The 24,118-nt window shown below is 36.0% G+C and overlaps 1 protein-coding gene across 1 annotated transcript in view; it reads left to right on the top strand.

The window, feature by feature from the left end:
* Positions 1–17,200, top strand: part of LOC130548470 (receptor-type tyrosine-protein phosphatase C-like) — a 43,654-nt gene extending 26,454 nt beyond the window's left edge. Inside the window, 31 exon segments of the mRNA XM_057325259.1 lie at positions 2,215–2,271; positions 5,950–5,964; positions 6,227–6,283; positions 7,496–7,576; positions 7,725–7,745; positions 7,919–8,152; positions 8,718–8,894; positions 9,499–9,606; positions 9,722–9,853; positions 10,361–10,504; positions 10,636–10,818; positions 11,029–11,234; positions 11,392–11,455; positions 11,556–11,658; positions 11,748–11,782; positions 11,868–11,968; positions 12,082–12,172; positions 12,249–12,316; positions 12,399–12,435; positions 12,521–12,618; positions 12,710–12,835; positions 12,918–13,075; positions 13,181–13,316; positions 14,356–14,502; positions 14,609–14,699; positions 14,984–15,117; positions 15,279–15,413; positions 15,496–15,618; positions 15,740–15,906; positions 15,996–16,131; positions 16,287–17,200. Of these exon segments, the coding sequence (XP_057181242.1) occupies positions 2,215–2,271; positions 5,950–5,964; positions 6,227–6,283; positions 7,496–7,576; positions 7,725–7,745; positions 7,919–8,152; positions 8,718–8,894; positions 9,499–9,606; positions 9,722–9,853; positions 10,361–10,504; positions 10,636–10,818; positions 11,029–11,234; positions 11,392–11,455; positions 11,556–11,658; positions 11,748–11,782; positions 11,868–11,968; positions 12,082–12,172; positions 12,249–12,316; positions 12,399–12,435; positions 12,521–12,618; positions 12,710–12,835; positions 12,918–13,075; positions 13,181–13,316; positions 14,356–14,502; positions 14,609–14,699; positions 14,984–15,117; positions 15,279–15,413; positions 15,496–15,618; positions 15,740–15,906; positions 15,996–16,131; positions 16,287–16,598 (3,677 nt within the window). The 3' untranslated portion in view covers positions 16,599–17,200.
* The last annotated feature ends 6,918 nt before the right edge of the window (positions 17,201–24,118 follow it).

The raw sequence follows: 24,118 nt of genomic DNA, 5'->3' as shown, positions 1-24,118 counted from the left end.
TTGTTATTTAATGTTTATATATAATGCATTATAATGTTTATAATATAAACATTTCCCATAAGTGTTTAGTGTTCAGTGTTTGACTAATAATTGTTTTACAGATTTGATGTTATTTCATTTCTGATGATGTTTCTAAACAGCTCCTGTAGTGTAGTTAGACACTGTGGACATATTTGTGTATGAGATGTGCTTTAGTATCGTCTAGTGGTACAAACTGAGTTTAAAACCTATAATTATAGACTCCGATAACACCACACATACCAAAACAACAGATCCACCTGCAGACACCTCAGGAGGTAAACCTGACATCATCATCATCATCATCTCATAAACCTCACACTCCTGCATTTCTCTTCTCTCACTCATCATCTCTCCACACTCTGACCTTCATCTTCTCATAATCTTTTGCTACGATCGCAGCGCCTCAATTTACTATGGATGGGGAAATGATGTTAAGCAAGAATCAAAGCCATTGGGCCAGGTTTACTAACTGCTTCTGTACTTTCCTTTTTGGGCACAAAATCGACTGTCTGTATGTACAAAGACACGCAGTGAAAATTAGCGCTAGAAAGGCTGTTTTTGCGACTGGCTTTATTGCATTTGCATTTGTAGGAGTTTCCTCTTCAGACGCAAACTTTATTGTAGGAGAGTAGTTTTATTTACTAAGGTTTGCCTCGTCCTTGTTCTGCTATTTGCGGCTTTATTTAACGCATGTCCCTGTCCTACTTTGTGCAATTTATGTGCTTTTCCTGTCATTCCTGTGTAATAAAGCAAATTTAATCTACATATTATTAGCACAAATAAATGCTCAAGACTGCAGACAGCATAAGAATGTTTTTAGTCAACAGAAAAACAATTTGAGCCTTTGAGAAAAAGTGTGCTCTACTAAAAAGAGAAACTGTTTATTTCATTGCATCACCATTATTGTTTACCAGTAGGAAGCGATACTGAAAGTATAGAAACAGATCAGACCATCCAAACATCCTCACCCTCACTCACCCCCTCACTTCAACATGACAACACATCCGCTGAAGGTAACAGTGTCTGTGTATTTGAGTATTACAGTATATAAAATGATTTACAGTATCAGATGATCATCAGGTATCTTTTACCATAGTAACAACAAGCCCCTCACCCGCACGCACTTCACCTCTGACCTCCCAACCAGAGAAAGGTGTGGAATAGGGTTGTTGTACTGTGTCATTTTAAGACACAAAAGATATTGAAAAAGAATGATGTATCAGATGATACAGAAACAGGAAAATTATATAATGGCCGGAAAGAGAAATATCTTTAGTTAGCTATAATGTCAACTTTAACATTAGGTTTGCAGGTAACAGCTTTCTACTGATACGGCCATATGATCAAACACACTTTTTCATTTTTGTTTGTTTGTTGTTCTTTTTGTCTTATAATAATAATCGCATCAGACCGTAATGTAATGTAATAACACACTTTGCAGTAAATGCAATGCATACAGTAAAGTAGTAAAGTAATCATTTCTGTTCAAGTATCATATAGAGAATGCGTTTTACTGTATGTCCCATCCCATAATGTTGGAAATGTCCAAATTAGGATTGTGTTATTCATGCCTCATGGAGGATGTCATGAAACTAAAACTTTAAAAACATAATGCAAGAATTTGCAAAATGAATAAAATGATATGGGCTGAATATGAAAAAAGGAACAATAGAGCTCTAAAATAAGGACCTAATCGTGTTTTATCTAATGTAGAGCTTTGACAAATGGGTTTAAGCAATGAACAGAGTTTAAAATCAACTTTTACACCTGAATTATAATACTATGACAACTGTTAGCTTGTTTTTCTGTTAAATCATAGAAATAACTTAACGTTTATTGTCATTTTACTATCATTTGTAAAACAGTAAAAGGTTTCATTAAAAATGAATTAATAATGTATCTCTTTCCTTCCACAGGTAATGTGAACGCTGGTACGTCTCTTTATAGCTTCTACTTGTTATTTAATGTTTATATATAATGCATTATAATGTTTATAATATAAACATTTCCCATAAGTGTTTAGTGTTCAGTGTTTGACTAATAATTGTTTTACAGATTTGATGTTATTTCATTTCTGATGTTGTTTCTAAACAGCTCCTGTAGTGTAGTTAGACACTGTGGACATATTTGTGTATGTGATGTGCTTTAGTATCGTCTAGTGGTACCAACTGAGTTTAAAACCTATAATTATAGACTCCGATAACACCACACTTACCAAAACAACAGATCCACCTGCAGACACCTCAGGAGGTAAACCTGACATCATCATCATCATCATCTCATAAACCTCACACTCCTGCATTTCTCTTCTCTCACTCATCATCTCTCCACACTCTGACCTTCATCTTCTCATAATCTTTTGCTACGATCGCAGCGCCTCAATTTACTATGGATGGGGAAATGATGTTAAGCAAGAATCAAAGCCATTGGGCCAGGTTTACTAACTGCTTCTGTACTTTCCTTTTTGGGCACAAAATCGACTGTCTGTATGTACAAAGACACGCAGTGAAAATTAGCGCTAGAAAGGCTGTTTTTGCGACTGGCTTTATTGCATTTGCATTTGTAGGAGTTTCCTCTTCAGACGCAAACTTTATTGTAGGAGAGTAGTTTTATTTACTAAGGTTTGCCTCGTCCTTGTTCTGCTATTTGCGGCTTTATTTAACGCATGTCCCTGTCCTACTTTGTGCAATTTATGTGCTTTTCCTGTCATTCCTGTGTAATAAAGCAAATTTAATCTACATATTATTAGCACAAATGAATGCTCAAGACTGCAGACAGCATAAGGATGTTTTTAGTCAACAGAAAAACAATTTGAGCCTTTGAGAAAAAGTGTGCTCTACTAAAAAGAGAAACTGTTTATTTCATTGCATCACCATTATTGTTTACCAGTAGGAAGCGATACTGAAAGTATAGAAACAGATCAGACCATCCAAACATCCTCACCCTCACTCACCCCCTCACTTCAACATGACAACACATCCGCTGAAGGTAACAGTGTCTGTGTATTTGAGTATTACAGTATATAAAATGATTTACAGTATCAGATGATCATCAGGTATCTTTTACCATAGTAACAACAAGCCCCTCACCCGCACGCACTTCACCTCTGACCTCCCAACCAGAGAAAGGTGTGGAATAGGGTTGTTGTACTGTGTCATTTTAAGACACAAAAGATATTGAAAAAGAATGATGTATCAGATGATACAGAAACAGGAAAATTATATAATGGCCGGAAAGAGAAATATCTTTAGTTAGCTATAATGTCAACTTTAACATTAGGTTTGCAGGTAACAGCTTTCTACTGATACGGCCATATGATCAAACACACTTTTTCATTTTTGTTTGTTTGTTGTTCTTTTTGTCTTATAATAATAATCGCATCAGACCGTAATGTAATGTAATAACACACTTTGCAGTAAATGCAATGCATACAGTAAAGTAGTAAAGTAATCATTTCTGTTGTCACCTAGTAGAGAATGCCACCTCCGCCTCACTTGCAAACACCACCTCCACCACAGTCTTACCCCCATCCACCATCACCCCCAGCACAGGTATACCCACATTCAACAAACACACCGGCATGGGGAACATCTCAGCCTCGAGTCTGAATGCTCTGCATATTCACCCTTCTTTACAAATGATCTGTTGTATCAAAATCACATGACTTGGGATTAACTTGTAAACTTGTGCTTTCCTCAGCTCCTGGTGCAGAACCCAAATGTGAGTATCCTTATATTTCACCTGTTTAGTTCAAGTCAGCTAACAGTGATGATCCCAACATGAGTGTAAAGAAAACTCTGGGAGAAGCGTGTTCATATACCTCAACCATTATTCTTGCAAAAAAAGCACATGCTGCAGTTTAGAAATGTTGATAATGTTTGTCTCCCGTATAGGCAAGTTCACTGCTGCGATGACTCCGAGTGGTGCAGAGGTGAAGATTCTCAATGGCTCTGCTGAAGTGACATACACTGTCAAGATAAGAGAAACTACGAGGAATGTGACCACAACAGAAGGCATAAAGGAGAACCTCACAATACAGTTTCATCAGTTAAAACCATGCACCAAATACACCGTTGAAGTAAATAACTGTACAGTCTCTGGAGATGACACTTTTAACACTCCTACGGGTAAGTGATTTAATTTATCTTGTTTTACCAGAGGTGGATGAATGAAAGTTTTATCATTGTCACCTGCTTAAACCAGAACAGAATATAACTGAGTTTCTTCTGCACGGCCTGACATTCATTGAATTTCTTGCGTTGCATATAGAACTTAAGCTTTGTCAGTTTTGAATGATATCAAACTTGATTTAACAGCCAGGTCAAATGGTACATACAGAAGAAATACTCTGAGACAGATGGAAGAATTGTGGCACTTTACAATAAAGTCCAATTTGTTGACACTTTTATAGCATTTATTAATCTTGAAATTAATGGTTTTTAAATGACATTTAATCTCATTTAAATAAATATTAGTAATGTTTTATGAAGAAACATGAATTACTGTTATGTTAACTAATTGTATATTCACAAATTAACCCTGAACCTTATTGTGAACCGTTATTGAGAATTAGGTTAATTGAGGATAAGTCAAGACATTTGTCAACTTGTGAATATAAAGTTTTTATACTATAAAGATTATAATGTGTTGTATTATGTACTGTATGTATTGTCTCTCATTCTCTTCTATAGATGAGATAGGAGTCTCTACTTCTGTGAAAAAACTGAATGAAACAGCGTTCTGCTATGAAGATAGAAAGTGGAATTTGAAAGAGTGTGTTAATAAAAAACAAAAAGCATGTACAACTCTGACGTTAAACGTAACCCTTGACAAATGTAACTACACAATGATGGCCATATTGCCCCCAGGTTGGTATTTCATTAAATAAACAGATTTAACTTCAATTTTACTGCTGATCAAACACAGCTATGCATATAATACATAAAGTCAAACATAGAAGGATTGTCGAGTATATAGTATTTAGTCTAGGTGAGGTTTTCACTTTCTTTTACATTGATGCCGGTTTCTCACTATTCTGCACATCCTTGTCATTCAGAGGAACACAAAACAAAGTTTGAGGCACATTTACAGCAACCTTGTAAGTGTGGGACAAGACAGTACAGATGTTCCCCACAACTGATATATATTTGTCATTATACAGTATAGTGGAATTTGTGAATACTGTAGTCTTTTAATTTATGAGTTGAAGTTTAAATTTTACTGGTACATCCTACAGGATGTTAAATTGGAATAACAGGAAGGGGAATTTTCTAAATGCAGTTGCATTCTGGGACTTAAAGTGTTTTTATCCTGGTCAATACTATAAAACTTGATGTTTCAGTCCATGTTTAACTCACCCATTCGGTTTTTCCAGGGCCTTTGTCAATCATGATGTTGTCTCAGTTTTGAGTGTATGATCTGATTTAGGCATTTTTTCCTGTATTTTAATCAACTTGATCAACTTTGTTTCAGACAAACCTAGCATAACCTATAATGAAACAATCCCCACTCAGTTTATGTGGAGTAATAAACCACAGGACTGTGANTGTCCAAATTAGGATTGTGTTATTCATGCCTCATGGAGGATGTCATGAAACTAAAACTTTAAAAACATAATGCAAGAATTAGAAAAATGAATAAAATGATATGGGCTGAATATGAAAAAAAGAACAATAGAGCTCTAAAATAAGGACCTAATCGTGTTTTATCTAATGTAGAGCTTTGACAAATAGGTTTAAGCAATGAACAGAGTTTAAAATCAACTTTTACACCTGAATTATAATACTATGACAACTGTTAGCTTGTTTTTCTGTTAAATCATAGAAATAACTTAACGTTTGGTGCCTTATTGTCATTTTACTATCATTTGTAAAACAGTAAAAGGTTTCATTCAAAATGAATTAATAATGTATCTCTTTCCTTCCACAGGTAATGGGAACGCTGGTACGTCTCTTTATAGCTTCTACTTGTTATTTAATGTTTATATATAATGCATTATAATGTTTATAATATAAACATTTCCCATAAGTGTTTAGTGTTCAGTGTTTGACTAATAATTGTTTTACAGATTTGATGTTATTTCATTTCTGATGATGTTTCTAAACAGCTCCTGTAGTGTAGTTAGACAATGTGGACATATTTGTGTATGTGATGTGCTTTAGTATCGTCTAGTGGTACAAACTGAGTTAAAAACCTATAATTATAGACCCTGATAACACCACACCTAACAAAAAAACAGATCCACCTGCAGACACCTCAGGAGGTAAACCTGACATCATCATCATCATCATCTCATAAACCTCACACTCCTGCATTTCTCTTCTCTCACTCATCATCTCTCCACACTCAGACCTTCATCTTCTCATAATCTTTTGCTACGATCGCAGCGCCGCAATTTACAATGGATGGGGAAATGATGTTAAGCAAGAATCAAAGCCATTGGGCCAGGTTTACTAACAGCTTCTGTACTTTCCTTTTTGGGCACAAAAACGACTGTCTGTATGTACAAAGACACGCAGTGAAAATTAGCGCTAGAAAGGCTGTTTTTGCGACTGGCTTTATTGCATTTGCATTTGTAGGAGTTTCCTCTTCAGACGCAAACTTTATTGTAGGAGAGTAGTTTTATTTACTAAGGTTTGCCTCGTCCTTGTTCTGCTATTTACAGCTTTATTTAACGCATGTCCCTGTCCTACTTTGTGCAATTAATGTGCTTTTCCTGTCATTCCTGTGTAATAAAGCAAATTTAATCTACATATTATTAGCACAAATAAATGCTCAAGACTGCAGACAGCATAAGCATGTTTTTAGTCAACAGAAAAACAATTTGAGCCTTTGAGAAAAAGTGTGCTCTACTAAAAAGAGAAACTGTTTATTTCATTGCATCACCATTATTGTTTACCAGTAGGAAGCGATACTAAAAGTACAGAAACAAATCAGACAATCCAAACATCCTCACCCTCACTCACCCCCTTGCATCAACATACCAACACAACTACTGAAGGTAACGTCATGTGTGTGTTTGAGTATTATATAAAATGTTACACAATATCAGATGATCATCAGGTATCTTTTACCATAGTAACAAGCCCCTCACCCGCACGCACTTCACCTCTGACCTCCCAACCAGAGAAAGGTGTGGAATAGGGTTGTTGTACTGTGTCATTTTAAGACACAAAAGATATTGAAAAAGAATGATGTATCAGATGATACAGAAACAGGAAAATTATATAATGGCCGGAAAGAGAAATATCTTTAGTTAGCTATAATGTCAACTTTAACATTAGGTTTGCAGGTAACAGCTTTCTACTGATACGGCCATATGATCAAACACACTTTTTCATTTTTGTTTGTTTGTTGTTCTTTTTGTCTTATAATAATAATCGCATCAGACCGTAATGTAATGTAATAACACACTTTGCAGTAAATGCAATGCATACAGTAAAGTAGTAAAGTAATCATTTCTGTTGTCACCTAGTAGAGAATGCCACCTCCGCCTCACTTGCAAACACCACCTCCACCACAGTCTTACCCCCATCCACCATCACCCCCAGCACAGGTATACCCACATTCAACAAACACACCGGCATGGGGAACATCTCAGCCTCGAGTCTGAATGCTCTGCATATTCACCCTTCTTTACAAATGATCTGTTGTATCAAAATCACATGACTTGGGATTAACTTGTAAACTTGTGCTTTCCTCAGCTCCTGGTGCAGAACCCAAATGTGAGTATCCTTATATTTCACCTGTTTAGTTCAAGTCAGCTAACAGTGATGATCCCAACATGAGTGTAAAGAAAACTCTGGGAGAAGCGTGTTCATATACCTCAACCATTATTCTTGCAAAAAAAGCACATGCTGCAGTTTAGAAATGTTGATAATGTTTGTCTCCCGTATAGGCAAGTTCACTGCTGCGATGACTCCGAGTGGTGCAGAGGTGAAGATTCTCAATGGCTCTGCTGAAGCGACATACACTGTCAAGATAAGAGAAACTACGAGGAATGTGACCACAACAGAAGGCATAAAGGAGAACCTCACAATACAGTTTCATCAGTTAAAACCATGCACCAAATACACCGTTGAAGTAAATAACTGTACAGTCTCTGGAGATGACACTTTCAACACTCCTAATGGTAAGTGATTTAATTTATCTTGTTTTGCCAGAGGTGGATGAATGAAAGTTTTATCATTGTCACCTGCTTAAACCAGAACAGAATATAACTAGAGTTTCTTCTGCACGGCCTGACATTCATTGAATTTCTTGCGTTGCATATAGAACTTAAGCTTTGTCAGTTTTGAATGATATCAAACTTGATTTAACAGCCAGGTCAAATGGTACATACAGAAGAAATACTCTGAGACAGATGGAAGAATTGTGGCACTTTACAATAAAGTCCAATTTGTTGACACTTTTATAGCATTTATTAATCTTGAAATTAATGGTTTTTAAATGACATTTAATCTCATTTAAATAAATATTAGTAATGTTTTATGAAGAAACATGAATTACTGTTATGTTAACTAATTGTATATTCACAAATTAACCCTGAACCTTATTGTGAACCGTTATTGAGAATTAGGTTAATTGAGGATAAGTCAAGACATTTGTCAACTTGTGAATATAAAGTTTTTATACTATAAAGATTATAATGTGTTGTATTATGTACTGTATGTATTGTCTCTCATTCTCTTCTATAGATGAGATAGGAGTCTCTACTTCTGTGAAAAAACTGAATGAAACAGCGTTCTGCTATGAAGATAGAAAGTGGAATTTGAAAGAGTGTGTTAATAAAAAACAAAAAGCATGTACAACTCTGACGTTAAACGTAACCCTTGACAAATGTAACTACACAATGATGGCCATATTGCCCCCAGGTTGGTATTTCATTAAATAAACAGATTTAACTTCAATTTTACTGCTGATCAAACACAGCTATGCATATAATACATAAAGTCAAACATAGAAGGATTGTCGAGTATATAGTATTTAGTCTAGGTGAGGTTTTCACTTTCTTTTACATTGATGCCGGTTTCTCACTATTCTGCACATCCTTGTCATTCAGAGGAACACAAAACAAAGTTTGAGGCACATTTACAGCAACCTTGTAAGTGTGGGACAAGACAGTACAGATGTTCCCCACAACTGATATATATTTGTCATTATACAGTATAGTGGAATTTGTGAATACTGTAGTCTTTTAATTTATGAGTTGAAGTTTAAATTTAACTGGTACATCCTACAGGATGTTAAATTGGAATAACAGGAAGGGGAATTTTCTAAATGCAGTTGCATTCTGGGACTTAAAGTGTTTTTATCCTGGTCAATACTATAAAACTTGATGTTTCAGTCCATGTTTAACTGACCCATTTGGTTTTTCCAGGGCCTTTGTCAATCATGATGTTGTCTCAGTTTTGAGTGTATGATCTGATTTAGGCATTTTTTCCTGTATTGTAATCAACTTGATCAACTTTGTTTCAGACAAACCTAGCATAACCTATAATGAAACAATCCCCACTCAGTTTATGTGGAGTAATAAACCACAGCACTGTGACGACACACAAATGCAAGTCAAATGCACCGGAGATTGTGAGTACCAGAAGGGTTTTGTTTCCACACTGTAAATGGTTCATAATTATTCTGTTGTACTTTACATACATATTTACCTTGATGACTGAGCTAATAATGAATGTTTTTTTCTCAGCTTGGAGTCGTACTTTTGCTTTAGATCAGAATGTGTCATTTTTACCCAACAAAACGTATAAATGCACAGGAGAATACACTTATGAGGATAAAAACATCAAGAGTAAAGAGATTCCAGTTAACATAACATGTGGTAAGTTGCTAAGAAAACTGCAACTCAGTTTTATTAGGCTTCATTTAGATACTGTGAACGTGTATTTACAAATGTTTTAATGATTTATATAACAAACATTTTAACTGTAAAATGTGTTTATTTAACGTTTTATCACTTTAATACAAAGTAGTATTACTGTATGTCACAATCAATTTTAGGGGTTTTCAAATTTTTTTACTAAACATTGTTCATTAGCAAGTACATTTAAAATGGTTGACAAAGGATTAATATACTGTAACTATAATCTAACTGAACACAGAAAGATGTAACTCAAACATTAATGCTGGTTAAATGTGATGAACCCGTGGTTACTCTGTAGTAAGAAACTTGAGGAAAACTGATTTATAAAGCCAATGCAATGACCTTGAAGAAAATGGCATAAAAACAACATTTTAACATTTGCCACCATATATGTTCCATGGACTGTGAATATCTTTAAAATGAGAATCTATGTTGTGTTTGTGACTGACAATTTCTCTCTTATAGATTGGCAAACGAATACGTCCAGCATATTTCAGAGTTTAGCAAGCAACTCCTTTGTCATGTCATGGAAATCACTGAAAAATAAGAACTGCCCAGTGATTGAAATGTACAATTATGAAGCCAGCTGCACTCATAAACAAGACGACGGTAAGTTTGTTCTCTTTTTAATTTTGCCTCAACTGTTGCATATTGCTGTATAATAAAAAAACGCTGACTTTCATTCTGTTAATAGTGGTACTGTAGATGTATGTCATATACAGGTATGTTTTTTATTTAAGGGATGGACCATACACAAAACAAGAAAAAAATAAGTGGCACAGAGTGCAGTTTTAACAGTTTGGAACCATATACTAATTATACATGTGTAATTAGAGCCAAAGTCAACACCAGTAACATCATCAACCAAAGTGACACAGGTCACTACACAATCTTTACTGGAACACAAAAAACACTTGCTGACAGTAAGTGACTTTTTATTCTATAGATGAATAAAATTATGATCCATTAGGAAACTGACATGTTTAAAGAATCTTGCTTTTGACGAGGAATAATAAAGCACATTTATTTATATATGGGATTATTCAAAATATTCCTCAAAAACTGCATTCCTTATGCGTTACCTGTTACTGAACACACAGGGTTCATATGTTGTTTGTCTCCTCTTTCAACAGAACCCAGTTTAATAAAAACAATTAAAGCAGTAGTTGGGCAATCCCATAATTCAATTGCAGTAAATTGCAATGGCATATTGAAATGGAATGGAGACCCAGGAAATTATACAGCCACACTCCAGGGATATCCTGAAAAAACCCTAACTGAAGTCGAATGTTCATTCACATTTAAAAACCTTTACTACCTAACCGAATATAAGATTGAGGTATTTATATGTCATCTTATTTATCAATGTTTTTCAATAATAATCATTCAAGCCAAAAGGGTCACGTGTGTCAGAATGATTTATTTTTAGGAAAACTGAGTAAAGCTGCTGTGTTTTTATTCTGTATGTGCATTGACTATGTATTTATTCAATTTAGGTCACAGTCACAAATAACCAAGGAAATATATCTGACCCGTTACATACAACTGCATCTACTAAGTGTAGGAACAACTTTTATCCTATTTACATTTAACAGCTAATCAGCGTAACCTGACAATTTACCATTGTCGACGATTTGAAGGTGCTTGTTGTTTTTTTCAGATAACGATAAGGCTGTTATTGGATTTCTGACTTTCCTCATTATTTTGACATCAATTGCGCTTCTTTTTGTGCTGTACAAAATCTTCGTCCTCAAGCGAAAGCGGTCTGTGTCACTTTCATATAACACAAATAACTAATCTGAGAGTTCACAAAAACCCTAATAAACTTTTCTGCTGGGATTTCTCACCACAGGAATGATAGAGATGATGATGTAATTCCTCTTACACGTAAGTGATCGGACAGCGTCTCACATTGTCAATTTAGTGTTTGTTGAAAGACACTAGAGATGTATTTTCCCTACTTTTCCTCCAGAACCGCTGCGTAACATCGAGCCCATCCTAGCAGAGAATTTAGTGGAAGCCTATAAAAAGAAAATTGCTGATGAGGGACGTCTTTTCATGGATGAGTTTCAGGTGATTTTCAATCACTTTTTATATGCTGCAATATGTGGTATCGGCTCCTGTCGGGTTACAAAATGTGTTTGCCTCAAAATATATTCACTAGTTTTATTGTCTTATCTTTTTAGAGCATTCCCCGAATTTTCTCAAATTACACCATTAAAGAGGCGAAGAAGCAGGGAAACCAGTCCAGGAATCGCTATGTGGACATTTTGCCATGTACGAATCACTTTAATATTGATTTTTTATTTATACAACAGTTTATAAATATCTGTATTGGTTCTCATTTTGGCAGATGATTACAATCGTGTTGAGCTCTCGAGTGATGCCGACAACGACTAAATCAACGCCAGCTTTATCGAGGTGTGGATTTTTATATTAGCATGATTTTTATGAATAACTTCAGTTTTATGAGTTGTCAAATTTTCATCTTTCCTCCATTCAGGGATACAAAGAGTCAAAGAAATACATTGCAGCCCAAGGTATATATACAGTATATACTCTTACTCATACTTATAAAACAGAAAGTTCCTATACTTTTATAAGTGGGATAATATCATTTTCCAGGACCCAAGGATGAGACCATTGATGATTTCTGGAGAATGGTCTGGGAGCAGAAGTCATCCATCATCGTCATGGTTACTCGTTGTGAGGAAGGAAATAAGGTAAGCCTAAAGTCTCAGCTTTTTCTGACTAATTAACATTAGCCACAATGTGAATTATTATAACTCGCTGTTGCTTTTTTTCGCCTTTCAGAGCAAATGTGCTCAGTACTGGCCGTATTTAGACAGAGAAACTGAAATATACGAAGATTTTGTGGTGAAAATCAGATCAGAGGAACACTGCCCCGATTACATCATTCGCCACCTGCTCTTATCCAATGTAGGAGGATCTTTAGTTATTCTATGTACGGTATATGAATACTTCATTAAAACACTTTTTGACGGTACGTGTGTGTTTACAGAAACGAGAGAAAGCCTCTGAAAGAGAAGTCACTCAGATTCAGTTCATCAGCTGGCCGGATCACGGTGTACCTGGAGACCCCAGTCTGCTTCTGAAGCTCAGAAGAAGAGTCAACTCCTTTAAGAACTTCTTCAGTGGTCCTATCGTGATCCACTGCAGGTAAACGCACAGCAAATATCCAACAACTTTATAAAGATGGTAAATAATATGAGGTGATGCACAAGATGATGTAGCTTGATATTAATGTGGTGTTTTTCTCTGTAGCGCGGGGGTCGGACGCACAGGAACGTACATTTGCATCGATGCCATGATTGAAAGTCTTGAGGCGGAGGGCAGAATGGACATTTATGCATATGTAGCCAAACTACGTCGCCAGCGCTGCCTCATGGTTCAAGTGGAGGTGAGACCAATGAAGAAAAGCAGATCTTCAACTCAATATTGATTAATTGTTATATTGAGTATGGGGTTACACAAAACACAGTCAGGAACACAAAAAGCATTTTAATTTTGTCAGATAGAATAACAAAATGATGTTCAATTTTTTCCAGATTTATTAGATAATGAATGTTTATTATTTTTTATTAGATTTAAATGTAAATGGATAGAAAAATATTTTAATGAATAAATGATCAATTAAACTTATTAGCTATATTTAGAGAATAAACATTTGTATTACTTGAAGAGTTCATTTGCAAAAATAGATAACTTTAGAAAACAGTTTATTTATTGTGCATTCCAATTAATATCAATTCAACTGCAGTTGGGTTGTTTTGATTAAGTAATAATAACTAAAAAATACAGCTAACACAATAAAACAATAAAAAACATGATTAATGAATGTTTAAAAACTGAGTTTGTCCATATATATTTTTGCAAATAAACTCTTCATTTGTAAAATAGAAAATGTAGCAATATGGACAATAGTTTTGTTGCTAAATCTGAAAAAAATTTGACCCATTTAGTGTCACAGCAGCCTACAATTTCGCAAAATATTTGTTGCTTATATTAAAATTCTGTGTTTTATATTTACATTTTTTGTAAAATTGAAATATACGTATTTATTACATTATAAATATTCAAAAACAAATTTAGGAAAATCTAGCAATATGTACAATTGTTTCGTGGCTAAATCTGAAATAATTTGACCCCTTTTGGTGTGTAACGGCTGCCTAAAATTTGGCAAAATAATTGTTGTTTATATTAAAATCATGGGTTTTATATTTACATGTTATTGTAAAATTTTTATATATTTATTACATTCTAAATTTCACATTTTGGAAAATCTGACAATATGGACAATTGTTTTGTTACTAAATAACAAAATGGTCCATTTCGTGTATCACCCTTTATTTCACAATCCAGCAGCCTATAAACGGGACAGAATATTTCATGTTGTTTATGTACATGTGGATGTGTTTGTGTGTTCATATTTTATATAGGCCCAGTACATATTGATACACCAAGCTCTGATAGAACATAACCAGTTTGGAGAAACAGAAATCCCGCTGTCTGAATTCCACTCGCAGCTCAAGGGTCTCAGACAGACAGATGGAAATGACCCCAGCTTGCTAGAATTGGAGTTCCAGGTTTGTCATCTATTTGGATGATGATGAGGAAAATATGATATCCACAACATCACACAACATTCAGACTATTTGTGATTTTTCATTTCTTCCCTTTTCTTTTCTAAAGAAACTCCCAAAGTTTAAAAACTGGAGAACAGTTAAAACAGCAACCAGCGAGGAGAACAAGAAGAAAAATCGCAACTCGTCTGTCGTCCCATGTGAGTGACCACATTCAGCTTCATATAAACAGTTCATTTGCAAAAACAGATAACTCCGTTTATGGAGTTGAAGACAACAGATCCCATCATTCCACGCTCCTTCACAGCGTCATCAAGCTACGGCATTGTTGTTGTTTTGATCGTGCGCCCTCTAGCGGAGGTTTTTACAAACTGCACCTTTAACTCTTTATATATAAAAATGTGGCTAATGCTAAATACTGTATCCAAGTTAGCACCAGGAATGCAAATAACTAAAAAACATTATGTGAATGTTTCTATTGCAGATGATTATAACCGAGTTCTGTTTAGACTGGAGTTGGAGCCCAACCAGACCAGTGATCCAGAGGATGAGGAAGAGTATTCTTCATCAGAGGAAGAGGAGGAATCAAATGAATACATCAATGCTTCATTTATTAATGTACAGCAATTATTTATCATTTTTTGTTGTTGAGGTGTAACATACTGCTAACCAACATACTTATGCTGGATTGTTTCAATCAGGTTTTTTTTGTGTAATAGATGTTGATCAATGATCAAAATCACACTCAATTTCTTCTTTCTTTATTGCCATCTAAACAGGGCTACTGGTGTACGAAGAGTCTGATCGCAGCACAGGGGCCTTTGCCCGACACAAGAGCAGAGTTCCTGCGGATACTGTATCAACAACAAACTAAAACATTAGTCATGCTTACCGATTGCAAAGAAAATGACAAGGTACAACTTCCCAAAATATACTGGAAAAATTGAAAATTGACAGAAATGGGTTACGTTTCACGGCCACTCTATATTTCTCCAGGATTATTGCTCTCAGTACTGGGGAGATGAAAAGAAAGTGTTCGAAGAGATGGAAATCGAGGTGAAAAAGACGGAAAGTTTCCCAGCGTACGTTAAACGGCGTTTGGAAATCCAGTCCACAAAGGTAACCGTGATGTTTTCTCTTCAACACGGCATAATATTGATTAAATAATTGGGCATTTTTGGTGTTTATCCTACTTTTATAAATTTCATTTCTTCATAAAATTGATCTTTTATTTTACCAGAAGAAAGAGGCGCTTGAAGTGGACCAGTATCAGTTCGTCAGGTGGAAAAACAGTGAGCTTCCAGAGAGCGCTCAGGACTTGATGGAGATGATGAGGCACATCAGAGAGAACGGTGGTTATGATAACAGCAAAACGAACCGGGACATTCCCATCGTAGTGCACTGCCAGTGAGTCCAGATACATACATAGGCCTATACAAACATCCATTGGCTCGTTTATTGACTTCTAACCCTATTTATGAACAACCTCAAACCAGAAATGGATCGTCCCGTACTGGAATCTTCTGCGCATTGTGGAATATCATGGACAGCGCGTCTACGGAGAAGCTGGTGGATGTTTTACAGGCGGTCAAAAATGTGCGCAGGGAGAGACAGGGAATGATCCAGACATATGTGAGTTCTCAGTTTGTCTAAAAACACTAAATCACTAAAAAATCTTTTTGTTTGCCCCAAAACTATCTTTAAAGTGCTCTTGTTTGTTCTTCGGCATGCAAAAGAAGATTTTAAAAGATTGTGAACGTTAAAATCATTGTAAACGCTTCCCACAGGAGGAGTATCAGTTCCTCTATGAGGCAATAGAGGGCGCCTTTTCTGTGCAGAACGGTGGTGTAAAGTCCCCGGCTTCCGACAGTGTGCAAATCGTCAACGAAACCACAGCACTCCTCTCTGAACCCGCCAGCAGTACCAGCACAGACCAGAAGGAGGAGGAAAGCAATGCCAAAGAGAGCACTGGGAAGGAAGCCACTCCTGCCGCTGTTACAGAGAATACCAGCGCTGCTCCATCACCAGCAGAGGGAGCCAGTGAGAAAACCTCCACTGCGGGCAGCACCAACGGGCCTGCTGTCACTGTAGACGTTTAAACAACCTCGTGACAACATATTGTGATGGTCAGTATTGTGGACATTCTTCGGCATGACTTGAGATCAAACGTTGCTAGTTTGACACCAAGCGTCTAAGGATGAGACACCAGCTTGTCTATAAAAATAGAAAAGGCTATCAAAATAGATGAACATTTTATTTCGTTTTTTATGTTTGAATTTTATTGTATATTTACGGTTCCATAAGGCTACATCGCTTTTTAAGAGTTTATATCTCAGGGTGGATTTACATTTCTGTATAATGGTGTTTTTATGAAATCTGTCAATACTGTTTATTATTAGGCACATTTCAGATTGCATTTTTGAATGTATTGTAAAATAAGACCTTAAAACAGATATTTTCGATATTTTTGGAAAGCACCGTGCTGTTTTTAGATCTAAACGATGACGTCTGAAATGATGAGAATATTGGATGGGATTGAGTGTTTTTTGTAAACGAAAAATAGGGACAAAGAAATCTTTGCTCTACACGGCTGTCAACAAACTGCTTCACTTTTCTTCTGAATTGTGAAATCTTAATGCATTTTTCATTTTAAGCAGATTTTTAATGTAACTTAAAAAGGAATAAAGGAGGCTTGAACATCGTTTGGTTACATTTTTATTTGCCACAAAGCGAAAAGAATTGATGTAACAAACAACTTTGGGGTGTGTTGCGGCTACACGATCACTTTTGCAGAATTAAGCGTGCTGTTTTTGAAGTGTATATCATTGGTGCATCAACTAGGTCGGTATATTGCGGTATATACTGTATGCAGTTGTGCGGAATGCGTCAGACCCTCCTTATGGCATATTTAACCCATTTGTGTCCCCACCAGGTGCGCAATCCAGATGTGGAAACTTCAAATAAAAACTAAAAAGACATAAAAGTGTAATACATGCTAACAACACAAGATGGCGCATGTTAGCTAAGAAGTGAATACAAAGACGTGTGCGTGCAATGCATATATAAGCAAGTATAATAAGTAATAGAATATATATTTTTTTATTATTGTGATGGCAGACTGTTAGCTAGCTAAAAATACATCTAAAATTTCACCTACATATTTATATTTATTATTTTGTATATTATCATTCATATGTTAATGTTTGTTTTTAATATCTTATCACTCAGAACTGATCAGATATATTGATGAATAGGTACAGTATATCTTATCAATTCTGAGTGTTTTTAAAATAATTTAAAATGCATCTAAACAAATATGGGGCACACACATAGTGTGTAAAAATATTTACATTTATGCATTTGGCAGACGCTTTTATCCAAAGCGACTTACATTGCATTATACTACATATGTTTATAAAAGAAACATTACATTATATGATACATATGTTTATATAAGAAACATTACAAATAAATGTTAAGTAAATATAAAAATATAGTACCAAACATTTTCATCTTCATATTTCTGAAAATGTGTTGTAAATACTGTAATGCATCTAAATTAAACCAATTCACTGCCACTATGAACCTTAAAATTGTCCCATTATATCTTTGACCCTTTCACCATGTAACTACGTGTTAAAGCTACACAAGGGAATATATTATATAGGACACATATTATATAGGACACCTTAATATGGTGAACACAAGCAGGCCTCACGGTGAGCCACATAGAGACACTTCCCCCTTAAATAAATCATAAGTAAATCTGTGAAGCATGATTTGCATTCAGCTGTCACATGAAACTCCACCCATGCATACGATTATCATATCATATTTCATGCAATATATAACGTGCGTATCTGAATGTACTTGATTGAAGCCTTCTATATATTCAATAGGTTATATTATATATACTATATGTATGAAGCTGTAATGAGTGTGTGTTGTTTAGGGAGAGGATTCATCTTTAATTGCACACTTCAAGCTCAATACTAAATATAGCGACTGAGAGCAGATCAGATGTTTTCTGCCGTTACTCTTCATGCATGTTAACAGACTGTTGGGCATGTTGCGTATCTGTGTGGCAGTAGATGCAAATGTGTGAAGTTTGGGAACGGGACATTTGCATTTATATTTAAAGCATTTAGCAGATGATTTTTGCTTTTCCCAGAGTATGTTTTCCTCCGAGTAACATATTTTTATTGAATTCATGACAGCCAAATAAACAACACAGACACATTTTTAATGTAAAAAGTTACAAAAAAAATGGGTAAAACTACCAAATATACAGAATTGTTTATTTTACACATCATGTTGCGCAAAGACATTTTATTATTTTGTATTATTTATTATAAAAGTAGGACATTGATTGTTTATGTTTACAGTTTTCTATAGTATGTTAGTAAACCCATTAATTTCTTTCTTGTTTGTTTGTGGTACATTTTGTTTTATTTTGTTTTACCGATTCAGAAGAAACACAACCCACTCAAGTTTCCCTGAATACTTAATGCACAAAATAGATCTTTTAATAGATTATTAAATGCAAAATGTTTGAGACATAATATTAAACTATATTTACAAACACTTCATCTGCCATTGTTTGGACAAACAGGTAGCGCGCCCCACATTCACACCATTGGTAGAGAGGCATCTCCGAGCTTTCTGATTTGCCAATATACTCTGACCGGGGTCTGATTCTTTATTTACCACTTTCATTTCTTTTATTAAAACATTTTTGCTTTGTACTCCAATAGATTTCAACGAAATTCCTCCAACCCTGGACATTGTGTTTTTGGACATTCAAGATTCATTTATTTCACTGATGTCCTTCAGACAGATCTATGACTATAAATGTCTTAACACATGTGGCAAACCTCCATCTCCAACAGAAATGTCCTGCTTCAGTAACTAAAGAGACACGGAGACAATAACACAGAGTCAGAGACAGCCGGGCATCAGGTGACGCCTCCATCCACAGCTGGAGATCCATAACATCAATACCGACATCTGACTGCGGAGATGATGAGCAGGTCTGGGTTCATACGACGCTGGATCTTCACGCCGGCTTTGCCAGCATGGTGTGCACTTGTAGATTCATTTGATATTCTAATACTCAGCTGAATGAAACGACCCGAGCAGGCATTATAACTTTGTTTTTATTGAAAGGCAGCATGAATGAGCTCGCTGTGAGTACGTTCATAGGCTTCTGAGTAACGTGCACGCGCGACGGTTCGAGACAGCCCGACCCCAGACTGAGTATTTTAATGCAAACAAGGTCTCTCGGCGCACAAAGAGGCTACATATCTCATACAAAAGACGTCTTGAGTCAGGACACAACCCACACAGTGTTCAATGGCCTGATACAGTCATGTTTTGTTTGGGCTGCTTTTCACAGCTGGTCGTTCTGCGCGTCTCCCTCTGTCTCTCGTTCCTTATCTTCAGCCTCAAGTGCTTCAGGCCCGACAATGAGGAATTCACTAACGCAACTTGTGTGCGGAAAAACAACAGTTAATCGATTACAGTTTTATTATGTACGTATCGAAGCACATTGTGTGTGACGTGGTATATTCAGTCACTAACAAGGATATTACTGTGGTGTTTTTGTACATGTACGCTCCTCATTATAGTAAAAATGAACATACGTATATTACTGCGTATCGCTGCTGTCCTATCTCCATTTTTCATGCTTTTTTTTTCATAAATCATTTTTTATTAGTCGTTTGTCACTGGGTTTTGTAAATATCTAACCAATAAAAAGTATTAAAAAGTGCTTGTCAACTTTGACAGTGTTTTTTTCCATTTCCTGAAATTTAGAGGTTTTAGAAGGACCGCAATGATATGTTATCTACTACCGTTTATCAATTTACTATAGTTAATATAACAAAATACTATAGTATACTTCAGTAAGTATACCATACTATGGTAAAATACTTAGTTTACCATAGTGGATAGGTATACACACTACACTATGGTATTTTTACAGTATATGCGCGGTACTGTACTATAGCTATAAAAAATGTTACCCAACTTGTACCGTGGTGTTCCTCTAGAGTACCATGTTAACATGGCAAACACCAGAAAATGAACAATGGTTTTACTATGGTAACCCTATTTCTTATTTTTTTTTATTTGTAGTAAAACAATAGTAACCACAAATGTACCCTGGTTTTACTACAGTAACAGGACAGTAGAGGTTTTTTTGACAGGAAATTTATAGGGTGGAGTGAGGGGTGTGGGATCGGCACAGGACCTCCAGCCGGGTCTCGAACTCGGGTCGCCGGAGGCAGAGTTGCGCCATGTGTCGGAGCACTGCCCACGAGGCTATCGGCTCCGACAACCTTAGATTTTTTTTAACCATGTTTTCACTACAGTGACCTTTGATTTTATTTTTTATTTGTAGTAAAACTATAGTAGCCTACGGTAAAATTTACTATGATTTTACTACAGTAACCTTCGATTTTTATTATTTGTAGTTAAAACGTTGTAACCGCAAATTTACTATGCGCTCGCTATAGTAGCCATACTTATTTGCAGTAAAATTGTGGTAATACAAAATGATAACATCATTATGACAATTTAATGAATATGGCAATTTAGTACCTTACTATATCATAGAAGTACACACTGTTATTAAAAAATAATGATACTATGCTAATACCATGATGTTTGGATAGGCAGTACTAAAATATTGTGTCGTACATTACAAATACAATCGTACAGTGTAAAAACATGACAATCATTTAGTACCATGCTTTACTCTGTAATAACCTCACTATACCACGGTACCGCCACACTACTTTATATTTGTATAAGACATGCATGGATAATTGAGTTTATTACCTAAAAATGTCATCATAATGTTTTTTATAATAATATAAAACTGCTTAATGTGAAGCGGTCTGTACTCTTTAGTATTCCCGTAGTAAAAAGTATAACATGAGGTTACAGATAAACTCGTACTGTTATATAAGTTCAGCTTTGTTGGCCCCCTACAGCCAGCACAAACAAGACCTTTTCAATTCAGAGCGGCTCATAGAACAGGACGGCAGTAAGCGATACATGTGCTAGACTAATTCATGATTGTATGTATTGTGAACACGAGCGCCTGGCGGGGCCGCCGTCCCAAATAACTGTGACGCTCTATCGCACGGCTCATTGTTGCACGATAACACAGAACCGAGATGACAGACGCCCCCACCCCCTTGAACACCAATCAGATTCCACGTTTCCAGCATATAATTCCCCATGTAGGGGGCATTTATGAGGCATTATGGGAACACTTTAAAATCTCATTAGACGGGACAGCTGCACTTCGCTGCTGCATGCTGCTTTAGACCGTACTATTATTGCTGCTGGGGAAATCGCTACCCCCTGTTTTGAGATGAGACCCATTCTGGGATCTTAAATGAAGCTAATTGTAAGCTATGTCAGTACCGTAGGCTTTTCGGCCTGCGTGATACGTGCTAAAGCAAACTGTAGTGCTGCAGGCGGGGGAACGGTAATAAAATAACCAAAGAGTTTGTGTACTGTACATACAGTCCCGTGTACAATGTGTGTTTTAACATGTACTGTTATTTAAATAAGATGGAGAAACGTATTGCACATTTTTCAGTAACATCATTCCTCCAAAGCGGTATGAATCTAATGAAGCTTGTTCTCGTCAATTCACTGGTGGTTTTGTAATCTAATATTTATACAGAATGCTAGAGCAATCCAAAATTGTTAAAAAACTACAAATATATGAAACATTCTGTGGTAAGTGTTTTTGTTTCTTGCTCACCGTTAAACTTAAAAATAGGTCAAATCTGGTGACTACTGGTGTACTGTAGCTATGTTTGTAACAGTCATATTAAATGATATGTTTGACTTGACATCCTGTAATAAGAACAATTTCTTGCCCCAGGCACTGTCGGTTAAAAACAGTCAGCATAGCCGCCATAGTCATGTTTTGGGCATTATGCAACAAATATGAACATGGTAAAATGCAAAGAGACTCAAAGACCCTCATCTATCAATCATCGGATTCAATAAATGTCCTGTAACCCATCAGTTTTTTTTATTACTACTGAATTATCAATTGTTTTATTTAATGTATAAATGTACATATTTTATGTAACGGTTTTAATTTAGTTTTATTTTGGTTATCATTTCTTGTATGGTGTTGTTGTCTTGATGTTGGGAAACAAAATGGTGCGTGTGCTCGTGTGTGTACCCACTTAACTATATTTTGGGGACAAGTTTGTACCCAAAAGTGAGCAAAACAAGACAAAACCAAGCAAAACCTCCCATTGGGGAATATACATTATTGTAAATAAAAACACTATAAAATTGAATAAATAGTGTGAAAACCGGTTCAAACGTTTTCTTTTAGCGCCTAGGGTTAAACCTGATTATTAAATATGCTAAATGATGCTTATTTAAAAATATCTGAGAGTGAGGGTTTACAGTGTTTACAGTATAAAAGTCATTGTGTCTTTGGAAAGTCACTACAATGTATAGAAACCTAATGTGCGTGTGGGGGGCGTGGTCTACTTAACCATATTCAAGCACCAATTTGTACCCAAAGGTGAGGAAAGTGAGCAAAACCTCCTTTGGGGACGCCCACATTTGTCAAAACACTGTAAAAGTAAATAACGTTTTCTATGGTAAAAATGCTAAAAGTTAGGGTAAGAGTGTAGGTTCGGGTTATAACTACTAATGTATATAGAAACAATATATAGTCTATAGAATGTCCCAGTTTAGACACATACTGCAAGTAAACATGTAGGTGTGTTTACTTTATATTCCTCTTAATGTGCTGCCAGCGTTTTAGGAAAGACATCCGTTACAGATGGAGGTGAGCACACTGGTGTTCTCTGTTCACACCTGATATTTTTGGACCTCTCTTGTTCCAAATCGTGAAAGGAAAAAGGAGGGGGGAAACGCCACTGTTTATGTGGAAAGCTCACTGCACAAAATCGCCCGCCATCCGAAGCCAGCGAGAGAGAATTTGGCGAAGGGTATTTTTAAGCCCCAGAGGAACCTCAAAGGCTGTACTTGGAGGGGGTCAGCCGAGGCGATATGGAGGCACGCCATACAAAAAAAAAACTCCCAGGCGGATGAACCCGCTAGAATGACTCTTATGTCTGCTGATGTCACAGGCCTACCTGTGAACCCACATCTACCAAATGCCATCTTCTGTACATCTGGAAAAGAAACAGGCCTAGCTTAAGCTTTTCAAGAAGAACCTTTTTGAAAAGGTAAAACCTTGGATTGTGAATAATGGCAGATTTAACAGAAATACCAACATAAAGAGTTTAGGTAAACATTTAAGAATACGTAAATCTAAATTTGTAGAAAATGCTTAATCTTTTACTAATCTTTAGCATAATATCACACACAGCTTTCTACACAAATCTCTGATTAATATGCAGAATATAGTATATATTTTTGTTATGTTACTATGTTAAAATACCTGCACTTCAATATTCGACAGTGCAACGTGTCGTCTCGTGCTGTAGAAATACATACCCGAGTTACAGCAAACCGGATTGATTTTTCCCTGAAGGGCGACACGGAGAATAACGGTTGATCTGAGCGAGGAGAAATTCTGTGATCGCTGCTGAAGTTTGAGGAACGT

This window comes from Triplophysa rosa, linkage group LG25 (assembly GCF_024868665.1).
Source record: "Triplophysa rosa linkage group LG25, Trosa_1v2, whole genome shotgun sequence".
Lineage (NCBI taxonomy): Eukaryota > Metazoa > Chordata > Actinopteri > Cypriniformes > Nemacheilidae > Triplophysa > Triplophysa rosa.
This window is presented reverse-complemented; position numbering and strand designations above follow the sequence as displayed.